Below are 27,065 nucleotides of genomic sequence, written 5' to 3' on the forward strand. Positions count from 1 at the left end.
CGTATTCGTGACGGTAAATATGAGGTAAGGAGGGTGAGTGTGAGCAGCCGTCTCGTGACTGGCAGCTTTATTCGTTTAATTCTCACCTCAGTAATGATGTCATATTTTTTACCGGGTTTTCCTCATTCCACAGCTGATCCACGTCAACATTAACCGCTACATCACCACAGAACGCGGACAAGAGCGGTCGGATTCTCGAAAAACGCGATCGTCTTTCCCGAGTTCTATGAATTGTCCTGCACATCTTGCCTTGGCCTCGTGACGTTTTCTCCGGAGGTTCAGGAAAAGTGGTTTGGAAAAGAAATTATTTGAACTTTATGACCGCAACCAAAATAATTTCCTGTAGGCTGCAGCTGCCGCCAATCAGAGCCCCCGCCTCGGTGACATCACACAGCCTGTGGTCATGTGACCAGGTGCTGGTTTTACCTTGAACGTGAGGACCAGGTGGCTGAACTGGAACATGGTCTCCAGGTCCAGTCTGATGCTGACCTGATGGACTCCTGCGGAAGACACAAGTTTTTATTTTTAAAATGTTCCCATAAGAACCACAAATGTTCTCCTGTTCACTCTGATGTTCCAACATGTTGCAACGTTCCTGCATTTCCCAGGATTCACAGTGAACGCTGCTGAGACACCTTTACCTTCACGGCACAGGCGCTGGTGTCACCGAGCTTCACACTCTCAACAACAACAAACAAGTTCCCTCAGAGAAAAACCACCCACTCTATTCATGAGCTGCAAGTCAACGTTCTCGCAAACTCAACGTTCTCACGGACTCAACATTCTCACGGACTCAACGTTCTCACGGACTCAACATTCTCACGGTCTCAAGGTTCTCACAAAATCAGGGTTCTCACGGACTCAACGTTCTCACAAACAACGTTCTCACAGACTAAACATTCTCACAAACTCAACGTTCTCACAAACTCAACGTTCTCACAAACTCAACGTTCTCACAAACTCAGGGTTCTCACTGACTCAACATTCTCACGGACTCAACATTCTCACGGACTAAACGTTCTCACGGACTCAACGTTCTCACGGATTCAACGTTCTCACAGACTTTACGTTCTCACAAACTCAAGGTTCTCACGGACTCAACGTTCTCACAGACTCAACATTCTCACAGACTAAACGTTCTCACAAACTCAACATTCTCACGGACTCAAGGTTCTCACAAACTCAAGGTTCTCACGGACTCAACGTTCTCATGGACTCAAGGTTCTCACAAAATCAACGTTCTCACAAACTCAATGTTCTCACAGCCTCAACATTTTCACGGACTCAACATTCTCACGGACTCAAGGTTCTCACAAACTCAGCGTTCTCACAGCCTCAAGGTTTTCACAAACTCAAGGTTCTCACAGACTCAACATTCTCACGGATTCAAGGTTCTCACAAACTCAGCGTTCTCACAGCCTCAAGGTTTTCACAAACTCAAGGTTCTCACAGACTCAACATTCTCACGGATTCAACGTTCTCTCAGCCTCAACGTTCTCATGGAAAACTAAGCAGTTTTATTTTAAAATCGGTCTCCCTGTTCTCAAAAACTCCCTGTTCTCTGAAATTTGCTGTTCTCAAAAAGTCCCTGTTCTGTAAAACGTGCCGTTCGCATGAACTCACCGTTCTCCGACTGCCACCACTTCATTTTCCTGTTGGGCTCGAAGGTGGTGATGACGTTCTCGATGCGGTGGCTGTCGGGGTTGTTGAAGCGATTGTACGGCAGCCGAGAGTCACATGTGAAACATTTCTGTTCCTCCTGATGGACAAAGACAAACTGATCAATAATCATCAATAAGTCCAATGATTGATCAGCTGTCTCTGATCAGCTGTCAAACGATGAGCTGAAGTGTAAACAACTCGAATTATCAACAGAATAAATGCTGACATGTTGAAGAAAAGGCCGAACAACTCGTCGAAACAGAATTTCACTGTGGAACCGTCATTAGAGAAGTCGATAAAGGTTCTCAGTCATTCGGGCTGTGGTCTCCATACAAGTCAAGTCAGTTTTATTTATATAGCCCATTATCACAAAACATGGTTTGCCTCAGAGGGCTTTACAGTGTACGACATCCCTCTGCCCTTAGACCCTCACATCACCCGAGGAAAAACTCCCAAAAAAGAACCCCTGTAACGGGGAAAAAAAAAGAGGAAGAAACCTCAGGAAGAGCGGTAGAGGATAGTGAGGGATCCCTCTTCCAGGACGGACAGACGAGCAATAGATGTCGTAAATAGCAAATGAAATACAATCATGGCAAAAAAGGAAAGAGAGAGAGAGAGGGGGAGAGAGGGTGGGGGGGGGGCACAGCAATAATAGAAACAGATGCATGTCATATTAGGTGTGGAATTAGTAATTGCTCTCTATGATGATGTTGATAGAGATGATAACAGTCTCGTGCATATGTGAAAGGGAGTTGTCCAAAGGCAAGATCACAGCATCGGCGCAACCAGGACCAGACCACGATCAGGGCGAGCGGGGGGCACAGAGTCAGTACAGCCACAGCACGAGCACAACCAAAGGCAGGGTCATGCATCAGCACAGCTATCACCACGGTCAGGCACAGTCAAGGTTACGGCCAGGATCCAGGGAAACTAGGAAACAAGGGAGCAGGAACGCTCCCGAGAGGCAACAGGATTAGCGTAGTGCAGTTCAACAGACCCAGGCTCTGTAATCGAGAGCCCCAGGTGGTGAGAGTACCACATGGCTATCACAGAGCTAAGCTAAGCTTGCACATGGCAATGCAGTTAACAGACATGCATGATTTCTGATGGCGGCATTGAGAGAAGGAAAGGAGCTCAGCGTATCAGAGGAAGTCCCCCGGCAGGTTAAACCTATGTCAGCCTAACTATGGGCTGGTCCAGGCAGCCTGAGCCAGCCCTAATTATAAGCTTTATCAAAGAGGAAGGTCTTAAGTCTACCCTTAAAAGTTGAAACGGTGTCTGCCTCCCTGACCGAAAATGGAAGATGGTTCCATAGGAGAGGAGCGTGGTAGCTGAAGGCTCTGGTTCCTAACCTACTTTTGGAAATTTTGGGAACCACAAGTAACCCTGCGTTTTCAGAGCACAGTGATCTTGAGGGTTGGTAAGGAACTATGAGCTGTGACAGATAAGATGGAGCCTGAACATTTAGAGCTTTGTAAGTAAGGAGGAGGATTTTAAATTCATTCCTGGATTTCACAGGGAGCCAGTGCAGAGAAGCTAAAACAGGAGAAATATGATCCCTTTTCTTGCTTCCCGTTAAAACACGAGCAGCAGCGTTCTGCACCAGTTGGAGAGACCTAAGAGATTTGTTGGGGCAACCAAATAATAGGGAATTACAGTAATCCAGCCTAGAAGTGACAAATGCATGTACTAATTTTTCAGCATCTGTTTGGGATAGGATATGTCTAATTTTTGCGATGTTACGCAAGTGAAAGAAAGCCGTCCTTGAAGTTTGTTTTATATGGGAGGCAAAGGATAAATCCTGGTCAAATAAAACTCCGAGGTTCCTTACAGTTGTGCTAGAGGCCAAGGTAATGCCATCTAGAGAAATTAAATGGTTGGAAAAGGAGCTTCTGAGGTGAGCTGAGCGGCATACGTGCCGGGCTAAGGTCAAAAGAGTCCAGTTTTCCAGAATTTAGACCCCCCGGACCCGGATCCCCCAGAACCTTCACCAACATTTCACAGTGCGGCAGAAAATACAGACGACGAGACACACACAGCTGCTGTTCAAACCAAAACCAAAGACCTGTTAGGAACTTTTAGGAACTTTTAGGAACAAAGCTGTGGAGGAACATTTCTGTGAGAGACTCGCAAGACGGCAGCAGGAGGAAAAATGCAGAAATAAAAACAGGACGATTGCTGGAGGGGCGAAGAACAGCGTCGGATAATAAAGAGACGGATCAGAACATGTTTCAGTATGAAAGACTGAGGACGAGCCAGAAACACGTCAATCACACCGAGAACACAGAGAGAACACAGAGAGAGCACCGAGAACACAGAGAGAACACAGAGAGAACACAGAGAGAACACAGAGAGAACACAGAGAACACTGAGAGAGCACAGAGAGAACACAGAGAGAACACAGAGAGAACACCGAGAGAGCACAGAGAGAACACAGAGAACACTGAGAGAGCACAGAGAGAACACAGAGAGAACACAGAGAACACAGAGAGAACACAGAGAACACAGAGAGAACACAGAGAGAACACAGAGAGAACACCGAGAGAGCACAGAGAGAACACAGAGAACACAGAGAGAACACATAGAGAACACAGAGAGAACACAGAGAACAGAGAGAGAACACAGAGAACAGAGAGAACACAGAGAACACAGAGAGAACACAGAGAGAACACCGAGAGAGCACAGAGAGAACACTGAGAGAGCACAGAGAGAACACTGAGAGAACACAGAGAACACAGAGAGAACACAGAGAACACAGAGAGAACACAGAGAGAACACCGAGAGAGCACAGAGAGAACACAGAGAGAACACAGAGAACACAGAGAGAACACTGAGAGAACACAGAGAACACAGAGAGAACACAGAGAACACAGAGAGAACACAGAGAGAACACAGAGAGCACAGAGAGAACACAGAGAACACAGAGAGAACACAGAGAACACAGAGAGAACACAGAGAGAACACAGAGAACAGAGAACACAGAGAACACAGAGAGAACACAGAGAGAACACAGAGAACACAGAGAGAACACAGAGAGAACACAGAGAACAGAGAACACAGAGAACACAGAGAGAACACTGACCTCCAGGTATCCGATGATGCAGTAGTTTTGGGATCCATGCAGACCGCAGGTCGATGACGCCGACAGCTGAGCGGCTCGACCCACCATCAGGTCTCCCAGCTGAGGGTTACAGGAGCCACCGGGACACTGGTCTTGGGGCTCTTGGAGCTCCTGGAGGTCCTCGGGGTTCTGAGGGTCCTGGAGATCAGGGGGGTCCTGGAGATCTGGGAGGTCCTGAAGATCAGGGAGGTCCTGGAGATCAGGGGGGTCCTGGAGATCAGGGAGGTCCTGGAGATCAGGGGGGTCCTGGAGATCAGGGAGGTCCTGGAGCCTGGCTGCTGAAAGAAAAACTGCAGAGAGATGGCAGCTTTAAATTTACTGTTCCATGTTTTTATATCAGAGAGTCTATAAGTTAGTGTGCTTATATACAACAAACACACACACACACACACACACACACACACACACTTTTATATACACACAAACACACACTCACTTCTATACACACCTGTATACACACCTGTATACACTCATATCAACTCACGTAGAATCAAAATGAAGATCATGTTGTGCTGAGATGCCTGCTGGTCTCTAATGGTCTCAGGTGGGCCCAGGGGGTCTCCAATGGTCTCCAATGGTCTCTGGTGGAGCACAGTAACTGAATAGTCAATCAGGACTCATTAACCTGTGCAGTTGATGGTCTGATGGCTGATCTGAGGTCGGGGGTCAGGACAGGAAATATGGTGCATGTGAGCACGCATGTTGTCCACCCTTAATGCTCAATGAGACGTTGAGACGTCCCTCAATAACGTCCCTCCATCCAGACTGCAGGACTACAACTACCTGAACTTCAAGTCACGAGATCTGCCATCAGACACCTTTAAAAAAAAAAAAAAAAAAAAGTCCACGATAGACAGCTGGTCCTGTCCGGGTCTCAGACTGCTGAAAACATAAAAACAAAGGTCTGTGACCAGGAGGGCCACGGGGGCCCCAGGAAGCCGGGCTGGTGTAGTGACAGAGGTAGGGGAGGACGGTGGATTATTGTAGGACCTCGTACAAAAAGTACAGCCGGTGTATTTCAAACTGCATCAGTGGATCCAGATTAGAAAAGTGGGTCCACATTAGAAAAGCAGATCCAGATTAGAAAAACTGGTCCGGATAAGAAAGAGGGGTCAAGATGAGTTCACATCAGAAAAATGATCAAATATTCAGTTTGATTTGACGAAATGTAAAGAACACAAAACAGATGACGAAAAAAGTGCCCATGAAAACCAGGACAGTTTCTTTCTGGTTTGGTGACTTTGGGGACCTTAAACTGGATCTAACATTTAAAACATGTTTTTTTGTTGCTGTTGAGGAAATTTTGATTTTCTCTAAAACTTTGTCTTTTTTTGTTTTTCAAGCTTTTTTTTAAGAAAACATGCCTTCCAAACCTTTGGGTCCAACCAAATAAAAAAAAAGCCAAAATGACTCCGTTTATCACAGCCTGAAACTGTAAAAACAAAAGTTATTGTTGGATTTTCACATTTCTGTCAGTCCTCGAACACATTATGTGGGACAAACACTTCAGGCGTTTTAGGAGTCACTCTGGGAGGCTCACAGAGAAATGTCCAAAGCCCCCCCCCCTCGATAAATGACAAACTGTCATGTTTGAAAAAAAATAAAAAATAAAAATCAAATCAAAATAAAAGCTCTGTGTTGGAAATTCACTGTACTTCAAAATAAAATGTCTTTTTCACAAACTGGACATGGTTGGAGTCGCCTGTGGTCCATTCAGGGTCAAGAGTCAGCCCACTTTTGGGAACACTGGTTCCATTTATCTACACAGAAACAAATTCAGTTTTGAGTTGTTGGGATTTTTGGTGCCGCAGCTGAACGTGTTTCTAATGAAACTCGTCCCAACGGACAAAAACTTAAAGAGACACCATAGAGTTGATTGTCCACATCATTTAAAGAAAGTAAGACTTGTTTTGTGTAATTCAAATTACTCGTCAATAAAGAGTGTTATTTATCTTGTACCTCGTGTTTTTACAAACCACACGTCAGATCCAGATCAGATCCGGGGAGAAACTCAGGAGGAGTGGAGCAGGATGATGAGTGATCCCGTTCCAGGACGGACAACAGACGTCCTAAATAACAACTGAATTACCATCAGACAAAAAGCAAAGAGAAAGAGAGAGAGGGAGAGGGATCACGAAACCAAACCACCAGAGAGACGACCTGCTGCAGCCGAAGCCCCACCTGCCCTAAAATCACCTGAATCAGCCGTTAGGTCTCCTAAAAATCACCTGAATCAGCCGTCAGGTGACCTCAGATCAGATTAGATGAACATTGTTGATCCCTGAGGAGGTTGAAGACGTAGTTTTGTTCACATGGTTCGTTCTTACAAATGTGTACCCCCCCCCCCGCCATAGCGGCGGTAAAACGTGATGCCTGAAGGGACTGATGAACTTTAATGGGAATGTTTGGGGCTCAGCAGTAATTGTGGGGATTTACTGACCTTTAGTGTGTTTCTGCTTCAACGCTGAGTTCAAACTGTGAAAAACACACAGCTGTGTGAACGCTGACAGCACCGATTAACTTCTGCTGCTCTCCTCACCCGCGAATCTCCAACTGAAACACACATTTCACATAAACTGCGGATTTGAACCCCAACACACTCTAACCTGAAGCATGAGAATTAATGTTCTAACGTCTAACTGAGAGTAAATGTTCTAATGTCTAACTGAGAGTAAATGTTCTAATGTCTACCTGAGAATTAATGTTCTAATGTCAACCTGAGAATTAATGTTCTAACGTCAACCTGAGAATTAATGTTCTAATGTCTAACTGAGAGTAAATGTTCTAATGTCTAACTGAGAGTAAATGTTCTAATGTCTACCTGAGAATTAATGTTCTAATGTCTAACTGAGAGTAAATGTTCTAATGTCTACCTGAGAATTAATGTTCTAATGTCAACCTGAGAATTAATGTTCTAACGTCAACCTGAGAATTAATGTTCTAATGTCTAACTGAGAGTAAATGTTCTAACGTCTAACTGAGAGTAAATGTTCTAACGTCTAACTGAGAATTAATGTTCTAATGTCTAACTGAGAATTAATGTTCTAATGTCTACCTGAGAATTAATGTTCTAATGTCTACCTGAGAATTAATGTTCTAATGTCTACCTGAGAATTAATGTTCTAATGTCTACCTGAGAATTAATGTTCTAATGTCTACCTGAGAATTAATGTTCTAATGTCAACCTGAGAATTAATGTTCTAACGTCAACCTGAGAATTAATGTTCTAATGTCTACCTGAGAATTAATGTTCTGTCTACCTGAGAATTAATGTTCTAACATCTAACTGAGAGTAAATGTTCTAACGTCTAACTGAGAGTAAATGTTCTAACATCTAACTGAGAGTAAATGTTCTAACGTCTAACTGAGAGTAAATGTTCTAACGTCTAACTGAGAGTAAATGTTCTAACGTCTAACTGAGAGTAAATGTTCTGTCTACCTGAGAATTAATGTTCTAATGTCTAACTGAGAGTAAATGTTCTAACGTCTACCTGAGAATTAATGTTCTAACGTCTAACTGAGAGTAAATGCTCTAACGTCTAACTGAGAGTAAATGTTCTAACGTCTACCTGAGAATTAATGTTCTAATGTCTAACTGAGGGTAAATGTTCTAACGTCTACCTGAGAATTAATGTTCTAACGTCTAACTGAGAGTAAATGTTCTAATGTCTACCTGAGAATTAATGTTCTAACGTCTAACTGAGAGTAAATGTTCTAACGTCTAACTGAAAATTAATGTTCTAACGTCTAACTGAGAGTAAATGTTCTAACGTCTAACTGAGAATTACTGTTCTAACGTCTAACTGAGAGTAAATGTTCTAACGTCTAACTGAGAGTAAATGTTCTGTCTACCTGAGAATTAATGTTCTAACGTCTAACTGAGAGTAAATGTTCTAATGTCTACCTGAGAATTAATGTTCTAACGTCTAACTGAGAGTAAATGTTCTAATGTCTACCTGAGAATTAATGTTCTAACGTCTAACTGAGAGTAAATGTTCTAACGTCTAACTGAAAATTAATGTTCTAACGTCTAACTGAGAGTAAATGTTCTAATGTCTACCTGAGAATAAATGTTCTAATGTCTACCTGAGAATAAATGTTCTAACGTCTAACTGAGAGTAAATATTCTAACGTCTAACTGAGAGTAAATGTTCTAATGTCTACCTGAGAATTAATGTTCTAACGTCTAACTGAGAGTAAATGTTCTAACGTCTAACTGAAAATTAATGTTCTAACGTCTAACTGAGAGAAAATGTTCTAACGTCTAACTGAGAGTAAATGTTTTAACGCTCTACCTGAGAATTAATGTTCTAATGTCTACCTGAGAATTAATGTTCTAATGTCTACCTGAGAATAAATGTTCTAACGTCTAACTGAGAGTAAATGTTCTAACGTCTAACTGAGAGTAAATGTTTTAATGTCTACCTGAGAATAAATGTTCTAATGTCTAACTGAGAGTAAATGTTCTAACGTCTAACTGAGAATTAATGTTCTAATGTCTACCTGAGAATTAATGTTCTAATGTCTACCTGAGAATTAATGTTCTAATGTCAACCTGAGAATTAATGTTCTAACGTCAACCTGAGAATTAATGTTCTAACGTCTAACTGAGAGTAAATGTTCTAACGTCTAACTGAGAATTAATGTTCTAACGTCTAACTAAGAATTAATGTTCTAATGTCTAACTGAGAATTAATGTTCTAATGTCTACCTGAGAATTAATGTCTCATGTCTACCTGAGAATTAATGTTCTAACGTCTAACTGAGAATTAATGTTCTAATGTCTACCTGAGAATTAATGTTCTAACGTCTAACTGAGAGTAAATGTTCTAATGTCTACCTGAGAATTAATGTTCTAACGTCTAACTGAGAGTAAATGTTCTAACGCCTAACTGAGAGTAAATGTTCTAACGTCTAACTGAGAGTAAATGTTCTAATGTCTACCTGAGAATTAATGTTCTAACGTCTAACTGAGAGTAAATGTTCTAACGTCTAACTGAAAATTAATGTTCTAACGTCTAACTGAGAGTAAATGTTCTAACGTCTAACTGAGAGTAAATGTTTTAACGTCTACCTGAGAATTAATGTTCTAATGTCTACCTGAGAATTAATGTTCTAATGTCTAACTGAGAGTAAATGTTCTAACGTCTAACTGAGAGTAAATGTTCTAACGTCTAACTGAGAGTAAATGTTTTAATGTCTACCTGAGAATAAATGTTCTAACGTCTAACTGAGAGTAAATGTTCTAACGTCTAACTGAGAATTAATGTTCTAATGTCTACCTGAAAATAAATGTTCTAATGTCTAACTGAGAGTAAATGTTTTAACGTCTAACTGAGAATTAATGTTCTAATGTCTACCTGAGAATTAATGTTCTAACGTCTGAGAATTAATGTTCTAATGTCTACCTGAGAATTAATGTTCTAATGTCTACCTGAGAATAAATGTTCTAACGTCTAACTGAGAGTAAATGTTCTAACGTCTAACTGAGAGTAAATGTTCTAACGTCTACCTGAGAATTAATGTTCTAACGTCTAACTGAGAGTAAATGTTCTAATGTCTAACTGAGAGTAAATGTTCTAATGTCTACCTGAGAATTAATGTTCTAACGTCTAACTGAGAGTAAATGTTCTAACGTCTACCTGAGAATTAATGTTCTAACGTCTAACTGAGAATAAATGTTCTAACGTCTAACTGAGAATTAATGTTCTAACGTCTAACTGAGAGTAAATGTTCTAACGTCAACCTGAGAGTAAATGTTCTAACGTCTACCTGAGAATTAATGTTGTAACGTCTAACTGAGAGTAAATGTTCTAACGTCTACCTGAGAATTAATGTTCTAACGTCTAACTGAGAGTAAATGTTCTAACGTCTAACTGAGAGTAAATGTTCTAACGTCTAACTGAGAGTAAATGTTCTAACGTCTACCTGAGAATTAATGTTCTAACGTCTAACTGAGAGTAAATGTTCTAACTAGGGCCGGGACTCGATTAAAAAAATTAATCTAATTAATCAGAGGCTTTGTAATTAATTAATCGAAATTAATCGCATTTTAATCGCATATGTCTACGCTACCATCCGCCCGCTTTTTAAAACAAAATTTCCCATCCATGGGGCCAACCAAAGCGGTCTCATCTGCTTCTTCGTTCATTGTTGTTGTCTGTAGCATGGATGGTCTGAAGTCATGAACGGTAGGTGGTGCGCTAGTATAATCGGTCCCCCGGAAACTCATCAAGTGAGAAAGGTTCCGCGGTGCAAAAATTGGTGTGATTAAAATGCGTTAATTTTTTTAACGCATTAATTTTTTTGTAATTAATTAATCGTGATTAACGCGTTAAAGTCCCGGCCCTAGTTCTAACGTCTAACTGAGAATTAATGTTCTAACGTCTAACTGAGAGTAAATGTTCTAACGTCTAACTGAGAATTAATGTTCTAATGTCTAACTGAGAATTAATGTTCTAATGTCTAACTGAGAATTAATGTTCTAATGTCTACCTGAGAATAAATGTTCTAATGTCTACCTGAGAATTAATGTTCTAATGTCTAACTGAGAATTAATGTTCTAATGTCTACCTGAGAATAAATGTTCTAATGTCTACCTGAGAATTAATGTTCTAATGTCTACCTGAGAATAAATGTTCTAACGTCTAACTGAGAGTAAATGTTCTAATGTCTAACTGAGAGTAAATGTTTTAATGTCTACCTGAGAATAAATGTTCTAATGTCTAACTGAGAGTAAATGTTCTAACGTCTAACTGAGAGTAAATGTTCTAATGTCTAACTGAGAATTAATGTTCTAACGTCTAACTGAGAATTAATGTTCTAATGTCTACCTGAGAATAAATGTTCTAATGTCTAACTGAGAGTAAATGTTCTAACGTCTAACTGAGAATTAATGTTCTAATGTCTACCTGAGAATTAATGTTCTAATGTCTACCTGAGAATTAATGTTCTAATGTCAACCTGAGAATTAATGTTCTAACGTCAACCTGAGAATTAATGTTCTAACGTCTAACTGAGAGTAAATGTTCTAACGTCTAACTGAGAATTAATGTTCTAATGTCTAACTGAGAATTAATGTTCTAACGTCTACCTGAGAATTAATGTTCTAATGTCTATCTGAGAATTAATGTTCTAACGTCTAACTGAGAATTAATTTTCCAATGTCTACCTGAGAATTAATGTTCTAATGTCTACGTGAGAATTAATGTTCTAACATCTAACTGAGAGTAAATGTTCTAACGTCTAACTGAGAGTAAATGTTCTAACGTCTAACTGAGAGTAAATGTTCTAACGTCTACCTGAGAATTAATGTTCTAATGTCTACCTGAGAATTAATGTTCTAATGTCTAACTGAGAGTAAATGTTCTAATGTCTAACTGAGAGTAAATGTTCTAATGTCTACCTGAGAATTAATGTTCTAACGTCTAACTGAGAGTAAATGTTCTAACGTCTACCTGAGAATTAATGTTCTAATGTCTACCTGAGAATTAATGTTCTAATGTCTAACTGAGAGTAAATGTTCTAACGTCTAACTGAGAGTAAATGTTCTAACGTCTAACTGAGAATTAATGTTCTAACGTCTACCTGAGAATTAATGTTCTAGCATTTATGTTGAATCTCGAGGGCCCTTTAAGTGTCCCCAGAACCATTAGAACATCATTAAGAACCACACAGATGCATCATGGGATGCACCCGGTTCTCAGTGAAGGACCAGTTCAGGGCTGAAGACGTGGACGGATGATCACAGAAGACATTTATTACTGGATTTATTCCTTTTACAAGTTCTCCAAGAAGACTCTCGTGTTCCAGGAGTTCTCAAAAACCTCTGAGAGGGAACCCATCACAGCAACCACAAAAGCTACAACAGCACGGAGGCGGCACCGCCCGAAATAACATCTCTTCCTCAAACATTCACAGACATGTTCCACGATGTCGCTGACGACATCCCCTGACTGGATTATTAGTAATAATAATAATCTCCTGCAGCAACGGTCTCCTCAGTTACTGTCCGATTTTCTCTCAGTAAGAGAAAATAAAACCATCCAAAATGAAGCATCCTCATGTGCTCTGACCAGGTGAGCTCAGCGATCCTCAGTCACCTGTCAGCACAGGTAATGCCCCCTAAACACCATATAAGGGCAGGTTTAGTGCCGTGAGCAAAGACTCTGGCACATGAACAAGACTGCAAACATGATGCCGAAAGAAGAAGAGCTCCTGCAGGAGGGAAACTGGCATTTGTTGCAAAAAGGTGTAAATAAATATAATAAGAAATAAAGAAAAGTTACATCAATAATTATAGAGGCTGGAAACACAAATGTTTTTTGTATGAAAAATAACAAAAAATAAAAAGTAAAAGCAGTTGCCAGATCTCAGATTTGTACTTCAGTGCAGTACTCGAGTAAATGTACTTAGCTACATTGGGCTGTGGTCAGCAGAGGGACGCACAGATACCCAGATAAATGCACCAAGTGCAGCAGTATTTCCTGAATTTAATCATCATCCAATTTTTTTTGCGTTTTGTAAATTCTCCTTAAACGTGGAACTTGTTGTTGCACTGGGTAACAAACCGTGATCATGATCAGACGGAAGATATTTTCTCCTGAAAGAGGAGAAAAGGGAGAAAACTGAGAAAACTGAGAAAACTGAATCCTCCAAATCAGCAGAAACTGACAAAATCAATTGTGGCCACAAAACGAAAATATTTTGTCTATCTTGCCTCAAATGAAGCTCAACGTGACGTCCGTCTGACGGGAATTCATTCAGTTTGACTTCAGCAGTTTTTGACTTTCTGTAGTTTCTTCGTATCCATCAGAAAACCGTCAGAAATGGACAGAATCGCCTTTTCTTGGTGAAACAAACTGAGACCGACGACAGTTTGATTTCTGAATAAACGAGAGAGTGAAAGTGAACCTACCTGCTGCTGCTGCTGCTGCTGCTGCTGCCAGGCTGAAGGAATGAATACACCTGGGCAGGTAACAGCACACCTGAGAGACGGAGCACAGCCCCGAGGGCATTTATGTCAACCAGAGAGGGAGGGAGGGACAGAGACAGACAGAGAGAGAGAGAGAGAGAGACACACAGACAGAGACAGAGAGACAGAGACAGACAGAGAGAGAGAGAGAGAGACACACAGACAGAGACAGAGACAGAGAGAGAGACAGAGACAGACAGACAGAGACAGACACAGACACACAGAGAGAGACGGAGACAGAGACAGAGACAGACAGACAGACAGAGACAGACAGAGACAGACAGAGACAGACACAGACACACAGAGACAGACAGAGACAGAGAGAGAGACAGAGACAGAGACAGACAGAGACAGACAGAGACAGAGAGAGAGAGAGAGACACAGACAGAGACAGAGAGAGAGAGACAGAGAGAGACAGAGACAGACAGACAGACACAGACACACAGAGACAGACAGAGACAGAGAGAGAGACAGAGACAGACACACAGAGACAGAGAGAGAGACAGACAGAGACAGAGAGAGAGACAGACACACAGAGACAGACACACAGAGACAGACAGAGACAGACACACAGAGACAGACAGAGAGACAGAGAGAGAGACAGAGACAGACAGACAGAGACAGACACAGACACACAGAGAGAGACAGAGACAGAGACAGACACAGACACACAGAGACAGACAGAGACAGAGAGAGAGACAGAGACAGACACACAGAGACAGAGAGAGAGACAGACAGAGACAGAGAGAGAGACAGACACACAGAGACAGACAGAGACAGACACACAGAGACAGACAGAGAGACAGACAGAGACAGAGACAGAGACAGAGAGAGACAGAGACAGAGAGAGACAGAGACAGACACACAGAGACAGACAGAGAGACAGACAGAGACAGAGTCAGAAACAGAGGCGACATTGTGGCGCCTCCTGCACTGGGGAGGAGCCCAGAGAGGGTCAGCAGGAGGTCAGCAGGAGGTCAGCAGGAGGTCAGCAGGAGGTCAGAAGGAGGTCAGGTCTATGTGAGTTATGGTGGGACGTGGGAAAGCGCCAAATTTGACATTTCTGTCAAACGTATTCAGCGTGTGTTGCGGCTGAGATGAAGAGGGCAGTTGTGAGGATGGAGAGCAGCACCAAAGAGGAGCAGAACCTGCAGAGCAGGACCTGCAGAGCAGGACCTGCAGAGCAGGACCTGCAGAGCAGGACCTGCAGAGCAGGACCTGCAGAGCAGGACCTGCAGAGCAGGACCTGCAGAGCAGGACCTGCAGAGCAGGACCTGCAGAGCAGGACCTGCAGAGCAGAGGCAAAACCTGGACGGAGGAGGGATTCGGGCTCGGCTCTCCAGGACAGAGAAACGGCGGCTTTTGTCAGGGTTAGGTTTCCCGTGTTAAATGAGACGGATGCACCGACATCTTTTTTCTTTGGTGTGGAAAATGGACGGGGGGAGGACGGACACATGCACTGCCTGCGTCTGCCTGACGGCGGATCACATGTGATCAGTCTGAATTTGGGGGGGGGGCTGTGGATTTCTACCAAAGACTGTATGCAGCGGAGGACTGTGATGAGGACTGTGATCCGGCCTGTGTCCAGGAGATACTGGAGGGTTTGCCGCAGCTCTCCTCGGCCCAAAGGGGGGCGCTGGACACCCCGGTCTCCGTCCAGGAGTTGAGCGGGGCGGTGGCACAGATGCCGTGTGGACACTCCCCAGGCGTTGATGGTCTGCCAGCAGAGTTTGATAAGGGATTCTGGTTAATGCTGGGCCCGGACTGGTGTGAGGTGGTGCAGGAGTACCTATGTTGTCGCAGAGCAGTCCTGACTCTGCTACCTGAGAAAGGGGATCCAAGTGACTTGAGGAAACGACCGTAGGGGTACTTGGGGGCACTGATGAACTCTAACCAGACTTACTGTGTCCCAGGACGTTAGATCCACGATAATCTGCATTTCCTGCGTGATACAATGGACTCTGCGAGACTCCGTAATGTGAAGTTTGGTCTTCTTAGTCTGGATCAGGACAAGGCTATGTTGCTAAGTTAATAAAATATTCCCGTCACAAAAACCCTCACACAGACCCCCCTAATGTTATTAGTTAATTAGTTAGTTAATTAATGTAACGTTATTAATGACACGGGGGGGGGTCATTAACCCTAACCCTAACCCTAACCCCGAACCCCGAACCCGATCCGCCGCCGAACCCCGAAGCCCAAACCCCGAACCCCGGAGCCTGAACCCTGAACCCTGAAGCCTGGAGCCTGAAGCCTGGAGCCTGAACCCTGAACCCTGGACCCTGAAGCCTGAACCCTGAACCCTGGACCCTGGACCCTGGACCCTGGACCCTGGACCCTGAAGCCTGAACCCTGAACCCTGGACCCTGAACTCTGGACCCTGGACCCTGAACCCTGGAGCCTGAACCCTGGAGCCTGGAGCCTGGAGCCTGGAGCCTGGAGCCTGAAGCCTGAACCCTGAACCCTGGTGCCTGGAGCCTGGAGCCTGGAGCCTGAAGCCTGAACCCTGAACCCTGGTGCCTGGAGCCTGGAGCCTGGAGCCTGGAGCCTGGAGCCTGAACCCTGAACCCTGAACCCTGAACCCTGGAGCCTGAACCCTGAAGCCTGGAGCCTGGAGCCTGAACCCTGAACCCTGAACCCTGAACCCTGAAGCCTGGAGCCTGAACCCTGAACCCTGGAGCCTGGAGCCTGAACCCTGAACCCTGGAGCCTGGAGCCTGGAGCCTGGTACGCCTCGTGAGTCTTCTTGATCCAACAATATCATCTCTTATCTGTTGATTATATTTGTATATAAATTAAATCTGTAGAATAATTAAAATCATCAAATAAAATTAGGGGAGTAAAAAGTGCATTTGCCTCTGAGATGCAGTGGAGCAGAAAATGGACATTTCTAAGATAGTACAAGTACTTCTTAATTACAGTACTCCAGTAAATGTACTCAGATACTTTCCAGCGCTGATAGTATTTGTGTGAAATTGGTTCAGAGATAAATTTGGGTTGCGTTACCTCTTTGGAGTGTTAATAACACCACACGGTTCCGAAGGTTTCATCCTCTGATACAAACTCTGCAGGATGAAGACGATAACTGAAGAGGAGTGATCCACAAATACCGAGGGTGCCAAAACGGCCTGTGACTATTCTCGTGTTCAGTCTCTGCTAACTCACTACACGCACAGCAATTAAAACTAATCCAACTAAAACGATCAATGAAACCATTACGTTTTTATTTCTTTAAAAGTCATAGTGACTGGAGTCACGTGGTACGCCTGCCCAGGATGGCTGACTAAACCGGAGCGGAGCTCGTTTGTTTCCTAAACCTCCTTAAAAAACAGTTTCAGTCGACATATAGTTTTATTGTGGTGTAGCTCGTACAACGGCAGTGGAATGAGTCAGAAAATTCACTATTTCATGCGGAACCAGCCAACTACATCGCGAGGAAAAACCAAAAACTTTCAGGCTAAGTCTTCTGGAATGGCTGATTCACCTGCTGGAGCTAACGGTGAGAGCCCATCTAAAGACAACGTAGCTGCCGAGCTGACTGCCATAAGATCGATTCTTGAGAAGTTAGCTCATGACATGAATGCAGTGAAAGGTGGAATTGAGTCCCTTAATGAAGCCGTCAACAGCCTTGGTGATAGGGTCGAAGAAGCAGAGACAAGAATATCCCGTCTGGAAGATGAAGAGGCTAAAGCTAGCTCAGTTAGCAAAAACTTAGTGAAACAGAACTTGCGGCTGCAAGAAAAGCTGACGGCACTGGAGGGATTTTCCCGACGCCAAAATGTCAGAATATCGGGCGTTAAAGAAGGAACTGAGGGTCGGGATCTTGAGGGATGTTTGAAAGATCTGATGAGTGAGGCTTTGGACATTGAGGCTGATGATTGGTACGAAATAGACAGAATCCATCGTGTGGGTCCCGCACCACCACCTGCTGCGGATTCAAGACCGAGACACATCATCGTCCGCTTTCTACGGGACAAAGCCAAAGCATCTGTACTCGCGGCGGCCCGAAAAAAGAAGCAGATCATCTGGAAAGGCATGCGAGTCCGTTTCTTCCAGGACTACGCCCAGGAAGTACAGGAGAAACGTAGGAAATTTGACGAGGTACGACGCTTGCTGCAACAACGCAATATTGTCTATGCCCTTCGCTTTCCTGCCGTCATGACATTCTCATTGGATAACCAGTGGCATCAGTTCTCCAACCCAGCAGAGGTTAAGCGATTTCTCAGCGGCCTGGATTCAACCATCGACCCGGCAGATGGAGGTGGAGATGAGGTTTCCAACACTGAGGAAAATGGGTAATAAGATAGCTATAGTTCAGTCAAACATAGCAGTATTACTGTAGACATGGGTTCTGCGTTTACTCTTAGCATTTTCTAAGCTATGGTTATGCCTACTTATTTTATTATTAGGCAATTTGTTTTCCTTCATCTGTAGAATACAAACTGCTATAGGTCACTTTTCGACATATTTTGGTTGTGATATATAGATGGGGGGAGGGAGGAGGAACGAGTGAAGAAGGAAGCCATTATGGGATCATCGAGTGCTACGGACCAATGGAGTTCCTGTTATGTTGGGCTTGGTTTTGCCCAATCGTTCTTATCTCTTTTGTTTTTCGTTTTCATTTTGTGGTGCCTACTGTTTTGTGCAGATGTGTTTATACTGCTACTGGGTTTTATCAAGAAAATGGTTTTAAGGTTGTGTGGATTAGACAAACTGGAGTGTTTTGGGCTAACTGCCCATTTAAAATAATATGGCTTGCATGACTTTATGGCTTTGTGTAAAATAGTGTCATGGAATATAGCGGGTTGCCATAATGTTGTTAAAAGGAAAAAAATTCTTACATATTTAAAGCAGAAAAAAACAGACATTACCCTGATTCAAGAGACACACCTTGATGATGTGGAGTCGTTAAAATTAAAAAGAGATTGGGTGGCCCAAGTGTATTATAGTACATTCTCTAATAGGAAAAGAGGGGTGATTATATTGATAAGGAGAAACTTAGATTTTCAGGTATTCAAGCATTACACTGATCAAGAGGGTCGATGGGTGGTCTTGGATGCGTGTCTGCAGGGACATAAAGTGACATTGGTTAATATTTATGCTCCCAACTCTCCTCAACCAGAATTTTTCCATGAAGTTTGTAACATAGTACGGAATATTGGACACACTAATATTGTAATTGGGGGGGATTTTAACCAAGTCAGGGATATGTTCCTGGATAAATCCTCCCAGCCCAGACAAATTAATGACCCAGTTTGTGTGGCTGTGGACATTATGACAGAAGAATTGAGCCTAGTGGATATATGGAGATTACTACATCCTCAAGAAAGAGACTATACGTTCTTTTCTCATCCGCACTCTACATATTCTAGAATAGATTACTTCTTGGTGTCTCGCTCTCTGGTGTGTCAAACTATTGGTTCCTCTATTGGTAACATTGTTATAGCTGATCATGCCCCTATTGAACTTGTCTTATCTAGTACTGAAAGTGTTAAACCTTCACTTAGGTGGCGCTTAAACAACTCTTTATTACAGAATGAGAGTTATTGTGAATTTATAAGGATAAAGATGAATGAGTTTTGGGAGTTTAATGAAGGTTCTATTGACGATGTTGGAATAACTTGGGATGCTTTTAAAGCGTTCCTGAGAGGGTGTCTTATTCAATACAGCTCATCCATTAAAAAAGCTCAGAGGGATAAACTGTTAAAATTAGAACAGGACATAAAGGATCTTGAAAAACAGCACATACAGCATCCTGAGAGGGAAGTATGGAATAAACTAATTAAGCTTAAATTTGAGATGAACAGCATGTTGCAGAAAAAAGCTGAATATGCAGTTTTCTGTCTGAATCAAAAATATTTTGAACAAGGCGAAAGAACAGGTAAAATGCTGGCTTATAGGGTTAAACAGATAAAATCCAGTAATCTAATTCCTTCTATATTTGATAATAATAATAAATTGACTACTAATAAAAAAGAAATTAATGAGGTCTTTGCTGAATTTTATCAAAAGTTATATACCTCCAATGGGTTAGTAGAAGAACAGAGGATGTCAGATTTCTTTTCCTCTATTAAAATTCCTAGCTTGACCAGTGATCAAAGAAATTTTCTAGAAAGAGAGATCACCTTAGATGAAGTCAAACAGGCGATAGGTAGTCTCAGGTTGGGCAAGTCTCCAGGCAATGATGGATTCCCATCAGATTTCTATAAGGCTTTTATAGATGAATTGTCTCCAAGGCTTCTGGCTGTGTATCAAGATGCCTTACAGAAGGGTAGTTTACCTCCTAGTATGAGATCCGCAGTGATTACATTATTACATAAAAAAGATAAAGACCCACAGTATTGCGGGAATTATCGCCCAATTTCATTAATTAATGTTGATGAAAAGATTATTTCCAAGATACTTGCCGCTAGACTTGAGAAAGTGCTTCCTAGTTTGGTACATAGGGATCAGGTGGGTTTTGTTAAAAATAGGTGCTCAGCTGATAATCTACGCAGGATATTACATTATGGAAGAGCAGGAATAATGTAGATCCTGTTGTCGCCTTCTCCCTAGATGCGGAGAAGGCCTTTGATAAAGTTGAGTATGCCTTCCTGTTCTATACATTGAAGAAATTTGGTTTTGGTCCCACCTTTATGCAGTGGCTACAGGTAGTGTACACAGATCCTATGGCTACAGTTCTTACTAATGGGATAATGTCATCATCATTTACCCTAAGTCGGGGCACTAGGCAAGGTTCACCCTTGTCACCTCTCATTTTTGCTTTATTTTTGGAACCACTTGCTATTGCATTGCGAGAATGTAAAGACATTAAAGGGGTAGTTATGGGTCAAGAAGAACAAAAACTTTTTTTGTATGCGGATGACATTCTCTTGATTTCAAGTAATCCAGAATTGGCAGTTCCTGTCATCTCCTCAATTATTGATTCTTTTTCTGAGATTTCCGGCTACACTATTAATTGGTCTAAGTCGGAGGCTATGCCTATCTCTAAATTTTGTCCCCCAGCTATTAGAAGTACATGGCAATTTAAGTGGATGTCTGAGGGCTTAACATATTTAGGGATTAAATTGACACCCGGATTGGATAAAATAATGCAAGCTAATATCTCTCCAGTGATTCAAAACATTCGCCCTCTTCTGCAGAATTGGGCAAAAATGAATCTTTCATTATTGGGCAGAATTAATTTGGTAAAGATGATAATCTCCCCAAAGCTCCAGTATATTCTATATATGTTACCTATAACATTTCCACACAACCTATTAAAGCTTTATAATACAGTTGTGGAGGGGTATGTGTGGGCAGGCAAAAAGCCATCTTTTAATCGGTCCAAACTTTATGCTGCCCAAGATAATGGTGGGTTAGCTTTACCCAAGGTGGACTTGTACCATTATGCATTTTCTCTCTCCCAGCTAGTTAAGATAAATAATTCTCCTGAAATGAGGCCATCATGGGTAGCAACTGAGGAAAGCTTATTGGCTCCCACATCATTAGAGGCCTTTTTCACTCAGAAAGGAAGACCAGTACCATTTAAAGACCCTGTTCTGGCTTTTGTACAAGAAACCTGGTTTAGATCTCATCAATTCATTAATACCAATCCTTATCTTACCTCTAGAGCCTCTATTTGGTTTAATAAGAAATTATTAATTGGTAAATCACCTTTCATGTGGGCTGAGTGGGCTAGTGCAGGAATTAACCAATTGGGGGATGTATTTGGTCAAAATGGCTTGAAATCATTCATTGACATTAAACAAGAATTTCACCTAGATCAGAAGGAGTTTTGGAGATTTTTACAAATCAGACACTGTATTAAAACTAATTTGAAAACTGGCCTAGACCCCCCATCTAGTATCCAAGAGTTATTCCTAATTCCTGGTAACAGAAGAATCAGAGTTTCTAAGTTCTATGGGATATTTAGAGAGGCACGTGCACCTCATTTAGAAGGGCTGAAACTGTGCTGGGAGAAAGACTTGGGAATTCAGGTTTCAGAGGATAGCTGGAAGAAACTGGTTGCATCTTGGTATGGTTGCTCACACGAAACACAGTCCCAGCTTATCTATTACAAATTACTCCACAGAAACTATTGGACCCCCAGTAAACTTGCTAAACTGAAATTAGTTGACAAAGATACTTGTTGGAAATGTCAGAAAGAAATAGGGACTTTAGTTCATATGCTGTATGGATGTGGAAAAAATGATCACTTGTGGGATGGGATCATTAAGCTCTTGAATGGTCTTTTTCATATTAACGTTTCTAAGTCGCCAGCTTTGTGTATCTTGGGTCTTTTACCAGATAACATAAATCTAACTGGAAGACAGAGAGTATGGGTGCGTCTAGCCACCACAACAGGCTGTAGGATAATATTAAGGCACTGGAAGTCATCTATTGTTTGTTGTTTTAAAGAATGGACTGAACAAATGACCAAAATGGCTTTATATGAACAGGTAACTTACAGAGTTAAGGGGAGAGAAGATATCTTTAACCAAGTCTGGGGTCCCTTTTTGCAATATTTAGAGGATGCATCTGCTTTGTCAGATATTGTGAGTTAGGTATATTCTGTATTGGATGTGAAAGTCAAGAGTCAAGTATACCCAGATGTCAAGTTAAGTTTGTAGGCACTTTGTTTTTGTTTGTTTGTTTGTGTTTTTTGTTTTTTTGGGGTTTTTTTTTTTGTTTTTTTTTGTTTTTTGTGCTAGCTGTTATGTAGTTCTGTTTGTCTTGCTTATTCAAAACCAAAAAAAAAAAGGACAGAGAGCTGACTATATGGATGTAATGATTGTTGTAGTCAATGATTCTTATGCTCTGTTGTCTGACAAAAACATGAATAAAAAAATAAAAAATAAATAAAAAATAAAAAAAAAAGTCATAGTGACTGATGATAATAAGAATGCTGTGATGCCATCTGAGTATGGATGTATATATATATATATATATATATATATATATATATATATATATATATATATATATATATATATATATATATATATATATGTCTGTTTTTTATTTTTTATTTTTTAAACATTTTATTTATAAGTCTGTTTTTGTATTTGGCTTTATTTGTATTGATTTGCATGTTCTTGTTTTTTCATAATATAAATATATGATATTATTGATTAACATATATTATTTTATTCATTTAAATCATCAATAAATTTGTTATTTTAAATAAGGCTATATATGAATTTATGGTTTCACAAGGTTTAATTTGACCTCAGTATTTTTAAAATTGTTGTTATTGTTTTTGTTTTTGAAATATCTCTTTCTAATTTATTTTTCTAAATATATTATTTAATTTATACATCCATTTGACTGTATTATTTAAATTGTGGTTATTTATTAATGTATTGTTTTATCAGAACTTTTACTTGACCTCAGTATTTCTAAAATCATGGCTAAAGCAGTAGTTTTTTATTCAATTCTATTTTTTTCTATTAAAGTCTTCCAGCAGATGGCAGCAAAAACCAACCGTCCACTTCACAAGTCAAATAAGGACAGACACAGGATACTGTATGATTTGAGCAACATGTATGAAGAAACACAGAGAAAGGTGTCACGGCTGTTTTAATACAGCAAGCAGGCATGATATGTCCTTTTCAGCCATTTTTTGACGTTATGATGTTTTTGGCTGTTTTTTCGACAGTCTATGCTATGATGTGTCTTGACAAGCTATAATATGTTGTTTAAAGTAATTTTTTGATATGCTATATTATGATGTTTTTTGGCTGCTTTGTCGTTATTGTGCACCATGACAGTCTCGACATGCTAAATTATGGGCAGATATTGATGATCCTGGTTTCTAATGACGTGTCTTTAACTATGGAAAATTGAAATTTTCACATCAAAATTCCCTTCTTATATTTCCATCTGCCATTTACTCAAAATATCTCTGAATGAAACATGGAAAAATGTGCACAGTCAGTGTGGACGGATGAAGCTCTTCAGGACTTTGAGCACGCAGACTGGCAAATGTTCGAAGATGCTGCCACTCAGGATCAATGCACAAGTCTAGCCAAACACGCGTCTTCTGTGACATCATATACATGGCGTACGCTCAAATCCAGAAAACATCATACACACACAAATCCCTCTCCGTGGCCCTTGAACTTGAACCGCTGACAAGTAATTGTGCTGTGAAGCCAGGATGATATTCGGCGGCGCACATGCTCAGTGCGCGTCAGGGGGATTAATATAAGGACAATTAAACAAATGAATTATTTACTCACCAAGAAGCCATCCATCGCGCGCCGTGCCAGCCTGTAGCCTGGTCCCAACCGTGCTGCCATTAGAGCGAAGGACTCATGCGCTGATCCAGGACGATGGCCACAGTGTTTAACTGCATTTGATCATATATGATCTGCACACTGAGCAAATGAAATACGTCCTGCGTACATGGATATGTTCGCCCTGTGATGGTGCGTTTACAGCAATGTGTGTGCAGTCGATAGCTACAATGACATTAGGAGAACCGGCTCTCGCTGCAGATTGCTTTTTAACGTTGGCCTGTTCAGCTGCATTGTATGGGAATTTGAGAGACCTGCTGACATGCGGATAAATCCGTCCTGCTCGGCTCACGGTCGACCTGCACAGTCCAGATCGGTGGGCCGGCTCCTTCTGGGATGCTCCTGTGGCTAGGAAGCCCGGCGTTGTCAGCACCTGTACAGGCACAGGCAGCGCGTGACTCCTCACCGTGTCGCGCTATAAAACCGGCCACAGCTCCACGCACATTTCCAAGAGGATTTCCCTCAGAAACCTAAAGCGGCTGATGAGCCAGTTGGCATCGTGTGCCAAAAATTCCTCTCGGTCTCTAAACATGCGTTCTCTTCGCACTGCAACATTTGCAATATCTTCTAATAATGCTAAAGCTGCTGTTGTTGTTAAAAGTATTTTCTGCACCATTTTGCACATGCTTTTATATCCACTCATCTAATTGCCAACAGGTGGATCCAGAGTTTGGACCAGAGTGCAGAGTCGCAGTCTTCCTCTAGCACAGTCACACACCCTTAATGTAAATGTTGTAAAAACGGCGTCTGTCCCCCAACCACTTCATTTGTTTAAAGCTAAAATAAACAAACAAAAACAAATAATCACACAGCATCATAACAGGAGAATTAAATGCGGACTCTTGAACGTTAGATCCTTATTAACCAAGGCTCATTTAGTCACTGATTTAATATTGGATAATCATATTGATTTATTCTGTCTCACTGAGACCTGGCTTTGTCCTGATGAGTACGTTGGCCTGAATGAATCCACTCCTCCTGGTCATATAAACAGTCACGTTGTGCACAACACTGGCCGAGAAGGGGGAGTCGCTGCTATTTTTGATTCTAGCTTAGCAATTCACCCTAAAGCTAAGCTAAATTATAGCTCATTTAAAAGTTTTTTTCTTAGTCTTTCTCACCCATCATGTCTGCTAACTGCATTACGCTAACTCCGGAGCGTTCCTGCTCCCTTGCCTCCTAGTTTTCCCAGATCCTGGCTGCAATCTTGGCTGTGTCTGATCGCGGTGATAGTTGTGCTGGTGCTGTGATCCTGTCCTTGGTTGTGCTCGTGCTGTGGCTGCACTGATACTGGACCCCCGGCTCGCCCTGATCGTGGTCTTGGCTTAGCCATTGCTGTGGTCCTGTCTGAAGCTACGCCTATGTTGTGGGTCCTGGTTGTGCTGATGCCATGATGTGCTTGATGCAACCCTCTACTGCCTTTATTTTGAGCCACGCCTCCACTATCAGTATACACATGGGACTCTGATCCACACCCACAACATTATCATAGAGTCATTTAGTAATTTCACAGCAATGATGGTAACAATAACAACAGTTATATGTTTTGTTGTTAACAATATGACACAGGCAAAGCCAAAAGCAGGATCACAGCATCAGCACAGCCATCACCACCATCCAGGCGCTGCCAAGATACAGGAAAGCCAAACAAGGGAGCACAAATGCTCCAAAAAAGAAGCAGAGTTAGCGTAATGCATTAAAAAGACATGAGCGTTTGCAGATGGAGGGAGCAATAGAAGGAAAAAGGAGCTTAGCATATCTTAGAAACTCAGATTAAACCTATGTCAGCCTAACTAGGGGCTGGTCCAAGGCAAGCCTGAGCCAGCCCTAATTTTTAAACTTTATCAGAGAGGAAGGTCTTAAGTCTACCCTTAAAAGTGGAGACGGCGTCTGCCTCCCTGACCGAAACTGGAAGATGTTTCCATAAGAGAGGAGTGTGGTAGCTGAAGGCTCTGGTTCCTATTCTACTTTGGCATTTAATCATTATTTAAAACAGAAATAAAAAAAATACATTGGAATGTCTATTTTACCCCCTTCACGCACAAATATTCATGTTAGGTATGCCCATTTTTTTTAAACCTTTAACTCAGTGCAGCTTAAAAGCTTCTACCACCTATGCCGAGCGACCCAGAGCTCCGTTTCTTTTAATGGCTTAAATATGGTAGAAGGTTGTTCTAAGCCTGTCTACAGTTATAAACTTGACTTCTCCATGGTAAAAAAAAATGTGTGGTTTGATAGCAAAATCAAGCATATTGGACAATTCTACACAGTCTCCCCCAAAAACGTATTTCCGTGCCAGGACGGTGTGTTTCCATATGCTATATTATGACATTTTTCGATGTCAAAAAGGCTGACTATTTCTGACCGTTTTTCGACATGCTATACTATGGTGTGTTTCGAATTACAACAACACGTTTCCAACTTGGAGGGGGCCTCGGCGTGGCCGTTGGTGTCTCGGGGCCCTCGGCCTCCTGGGCCTCCTGCTGCCGATTAAACCATCATTAAAAGCGGCGGACGGCAGCCTGGACGTCACATTCACAGAGGAAACCACACATCTGTTAGCCAACCGCCAGCTGCAAACACCAACAGTAAGACGAGCTGCTCAGCTGTCCGTCTGTCTCTGGATCCGCTCGCTGACAAACACAACAAGTCTGCAGGGCTCACACACTGTTTTACCAGGACATTCCAGGACAATCCAGGACTTTTCCAGGACTTTCAGTCAAGTGTCAAAGACCGTAGATTCTCTGAAATGACCATCAATACTCTAAAAAAATCTCGACTTCAGAGCATGTTTAGAAAAATTTAAATATAACGTAGGGACTGTTTGTTTTTATGAGAGGAGAGGGGTGGTGCAAAAAGGGGGCGACATAAGAACTCATTTTTTAGGTGCTGGGGGGACTGATAGTTTTATTTTCGCTTTGGGGGTGGGGGGGCAGGCAGGCAGCTGAAACGGCTGAGTTTTGAATTTATTTTAAAGCTAATTTAAAAACCCCACAAACGTGTCTTTCAAATCCGCAGGTTTGTTTTCT

The 27,065-nt window shown here is 41.9% G+C and overlaps 1 protein-coding gene across 1 annotated transcript in view; it reads right to left on the minus strand.

Moving 5' to 3' along the window:
• Positions 1-14,674, minus strand: part of lamb4 (laminin, beta 4) — a 51,634-nt gene extending 36,960 nt beyond the window's left edge. The window contains exons 1-6 of the mRNA XM_088079449.1: positions 14,646-14,674; positions 13,701-13,770; positions 5,268-5,364; positions 4,745-5,073; positions 1,624-1,759; positions 427-500 (exon numbers count right to left, since the gene is read on the minus strand). Of these exons, the coding sequence (XP_087935575.1) occupies positions 427-500; positions 1,624-1,759; positions 4,745-5,073; positions 5,268-5,364; positions 13,701-13,770; positions 14,646-14,674 (735 nt within the window). The remainder of the gene's footprint in view (positions 1-426; positions 501-1,623; positions 1,760-4,744; positions 5,074-5,267; positions 5,365-13,700; positions 13,771-14,645) is intronic.
• Positions 14,675-27,065: the final 12,391 nt, after the last annotated feature.

The sequence above is a fragment of the Plectropomus leopardus genome, chromosome 7 (assembly GCF_026936395.1).
Source record: "Plectropomus leopardus strain MGB_pleo_1.0 chromosome 7, ASM2693639v1, whole genome shotgun sequence".
NCBI classification, from domain to species: Eukaryota; Metazoa; Chordata; class Actinopteri; order Perciformes; family Serranidae; genus Plectropomus; species Plectropomus leopardus.